At 61.7% G+C, this 3,991-nt stretch overlaps 1 protein-coding gene across 1 annotated transcript in view; it reads left to right on the top strand.

Moving 5' to 3' along the window:
- The window catches only part of LOC112954971 (tenascin-X-like), a 35,945-nt gene that overhangs the window by 6,005 nt on the left and 25,949 nt on the right, over positions 1–3,991 (top strand). The window contains 2 exon segments of the mRNA XM_026048254.1: positions 750–862; positions 2,166–2,360. Of these exon segments, the coding sequence (XP_025904039.1) occupies positions 750–862; positions 2,166–2,360 (308 nt within the window).

Below are 3,991 nucleotides of genomic sequence, written 5' to 3'. Positions count from 1 at the left end.
CCAGTGCAATCCCCCAGTTATCCCAGTGCAGCCCCAGTTACTCCCATGCAACCCCCAGTGCTCCCAGTCCAACCCCCAAGGCAACCCCCAGTGCAATCCCCAGTGCGACCCCCAGTGCAATTCCAGTTATCCCAGTGCAGCCCCCAGTGCAACCCCCAGGGCAACCCCCAGTGCAATCCCCAGTGCAATCCCCCAGTTATCCCAGTGCAATCCCCCAGTTATCCCAGTGCAACCCCCAGTGCTCCCAGTTATCCCAGGCCCCAACCCCAGGTGTCCCTGTCCCATGGGTGTCCCCTCCTTGGGGTGTCCACAGAGTGTCCCTGTCCAATGGGTGGCCCCACAGTGTCCCTGTCCCATTAGTGTCCCCTCCCTGGAGTGTCCCTGTCCAGTGGGTGCCCCCAGTGTCCCCATCCCATGGGTGTCCCCTCCCCGGGGTGTCCCCATCCAATGGGTGTCCCTGTCCCATGGGTGTCCCCTCCCCAGGGTGTCCCCATCCAATGGGTGTCCCTGTCCCATGGGTGTCCCCTCCTTGGGGAGTCCTTGTCCAATGGGTGCCCCCAGTGTCCCCATCCCATGGGTGTCCCCTCCCCAGGGTGTCCCTGTCCAGTGGGTGTCCCCAGTGTCCCCATCTCATGGCTGTCTCCTCCCCAGGGTGCCTCTGGCCAATGGGTGTCCCCGTCCCATGGGTGTCCCCTCCCCGGGGTGTCCCCGCGGTGGCCCTCCCCCCCGACGGGACCCTGTCCCCGCAGAGATCCCCTTGGTGGCCCTGCGCGTCGTCGCCCGCGGCCACACGTCCCTCCAGGTGGCCTGGCCGCAGCCGCGCGAGCCCGTGGACGGCTACCAGGTGGCCATTGTCCCCATGGTGAGTGGCGTCCCCAGCACGTCCCCGAGGGACCCAGGATGAGCCCTTGGCCGTGGCCTGGCTTGGGGATGGGGATGGAGACGAGTCCCCAGGGTGGTGGCCCCAAGGTGTCCCCAACATGGCCCCAATGCGTCCCCAACACATCCCCCCAGCACATCCTCAACATGTCCCCATGTCCTCAGCACAAGCCCAACATGTTCCCAACACATCCTCAACATGTCCCCACGGTGTTCCTAACATGTCCCCAACATGTCCCCAACATGTCCTCAACATGTTCTCAACACATCCTCAACATGTCCCCAACGGGTCCCCAACGCGTCCTCAAGACAACCCCAACATGTCCCCAACGTGTCCTTCACACACCCTCAACATGTCCTCAACATGTCCCCAACATGTCCCCAATGTGTCCCCAACACATCCCCAGCACATCCTCGACACGTCCCCATGTCCTCAGCACAAGCCCAACATGTTCCCAACACATCCTCAACATGTCCCCCATGTGTCCCTAACATGTCCTCAACATGTTCTTAACACACATCCTCAACATGTCCTCAACATGTCGCCAACACCACCCCAACGTGTCCCCAACACATCCCCAACACGCCCCCAACATGTCCTTCGCACATCTCCAATACATCCTCAACATGTCCCCAACACGTCCTCAATACAACCCCAACATGTCCCCAACGTGTCCATCACACATCCTCAACATGTCCTCAACATGTCCTCAACGCGTCCCCAACACATCCTCAACATGTCCCCCATGTGTCCCTAACACATCCCCAGCGGGTCCCCAACATGTCCTCAACACAATCCCAACATGTCCCCGACGTGTCCATCACACATCCTCAACATGTCCTCAATGCGTCCCCAACACGTCCTCAGCACGTTCTCAACATGTCCTCAACATGTCCCCAATATGTCCTTAACACATCTCCAATACATCTCCAACATGTCTCCAACATGTCCTCAACACGAGCCCAGCATGCCCCCAAACACGTCCCCAAGGCGTCCCCAACATGTCCTTAATGTGTCCCCAACATGTCTTCACCTCAACCCCAACATGTCCCCAGCGTGTCCTTCACACACCCTCCACATGTCCTCAACATGTCCCCAACACATCCTCAACGTGTCCTTGACATGTCCCCAACATATCCTCAATACGACCCCAGCGTGTCCCCAACATGTCCCTAATGCCCCTGGGACGAGCCCTTGGCCGTGTCCCCTCCCCAGGCCGCGCGGGGCCACGCTGGGGGTGGCACCGTCCCCCACGGTGTCCCCAGCATGGTGTCGCCGTCCCCAGGACGAGGCGGAGGCCGTGACGATGCACGAGCTGCCCAGCACGGCCGACACCTTCGAGGCCACGGGGCTGGTGCCCGGTGCCACCTACGAGGTGTCGGTGCAGGCGCGACGGGAACAGCACCCTGGGGCGCCCAGCACCCTGCGCCTGCGCACCCGTACGTGGCACCGCAGGGACGCGGCGGGAGCGGGGACACTGGTGGGCATGGGGACAGTGGTGGGGATGGGGACAGCGGTGGGGATGGGGACTGAGATGGGGACATTGACGGGGACATTGATTAAAGAAACACGGAGATGGTCCAGGGCACAAGGATGGGGACATTGATGGGGACATTGATGGGGACATTGATGGGGACAGGTTAGAGGGGTGTGGAGATGGTCCAGGGCACAAGGATGGGGACATTGATGGGGACATTGATGAGGACAGGTTAGAGAGACTTGGAGATGTCCAGGATCACAGGAATGGCGAGACATGGAGATGACTTGGGGCAGTGGGATGGGGACATTGATGGGAATGGGGACATTGATGGGGACAGGTTAGAGAGGTGTTGAGATGGCCCAGGGCACAAGGATGGGGACATTGATGGGGACATTGATGGGGACAGGTTAGAGAGGTGTTGAGATGGCCCAGGGCACAAGGATGGGGACATTGATGGGGACATTGAAGAGGATGGGTGAGGGAGACGTGGAGATGTCCAGGAGCACAGGAATGGCAAAGAGGGCATTGAGTGGGACGCTGATGAGGACAATCAAGGAGACGTGGAGATGACTTGGGGCAGTGGGATGGGGACATTGATGGGAACGGGGATGGGGACATTGATGGGGACAGGTTAGAGAGGTGTTGAGATGGTCCAGGGCACAAGGATGGGGACATTGATGGGGACATTGATGGGGACATTGATGGTAACAGTTAGAGAGACATGGAGATGGCCAGGGGCACAGGCGTGGGGAGAGGCATGGGGACATTGGTTGGGGACATTGATGGGGACACAGTCAGGGATAGGGATGGGGACAAGGACAGGCAGGGGCTGGGGAGGGAGGTTGGGGTGGAGAGAGGGACTGAGTGTGGGGACACGGATAGAATCGGGGCTGGGGACAGGGGACAGAGGAGGGGACACGGAACAGGGAGGGGGAAGTCACAGGGATGGGCACGGGGATGGTGTCCGTGAGCTCCGTCTGTCACCTGGCTCCGTCTGTGTGTGCCCGTGGCTCCGTGTGTCCCCTCGGCCCGGACGTGTGTCCGTGTGGCTCTGTGTGGCCCCAATGTGTCCCCACGTGTCCCTCCGTCCCCACCAGTGCATCCCTGCGTGTCCCGTAGCTCCGAGTGTCCCTGTGGCTCCGTGTGTCCCCTTGGACCCGCCTGTCCGTGTGGCTCCGGGTGTTCCCGATGTGTCCCCACACGTCCCTCCGTCCCCACGGCTCCGTGGGTCCCCACTGGTGCGTCCCTGTGCTCCGAGTGTCCCTGTGGTTCCGTCTGTCTCCTCGGCCCGGCCCGACCGTGTGTCCCCGTGGCTCCCTGTGTCCCCTTGGACCCGCCTGTCCGTGTGTCTCCGCGTGTCCCCAGTGTGTCCCCACACGTCCCTCCATCCCCACGGCTCCGTGTGTCCCACCGGTGTGTCCCTATGCACCCTGTAGCTCCAAATGTCCCCAGTGGCTCCGTGTGTCCCCTTGGCCCAGCCTGGCCGTGTGTCCCTGTGGCTCCGTGTGGCCCCGATGTGTCCCCACACGTCCCTCCGTCCCCACGGCTCCGTGTGTCCTCACTGGTGCGTCCCTGTGCGCCCTGTAGCTCCAAGTGTCCCCATGGCTCCGTGTGTCCCCTTGGACTGGGCC

Source organism: Nothoprocta perdicaria, unplaced genomic scaffold, assembly GCF_003342845.1.
Source record: "Nothoprocta perdicaria isolate Ctin4 unplaced genomic scaffold, notPer1 scaffold_524, whole genome shotgun sequence".
Lineage (NCBI taxonomy): Eukaryota > Metazoa > Chordata > Aves > Tinamiformes > Tinamidae > Nothoprocta > Nothoprocta perdicaria.
The sequence above is the reverse complement of the archived record's forward strand: the minus strand, read 5'-3'. Positions and strand labels throughout refer to the sequence as shown.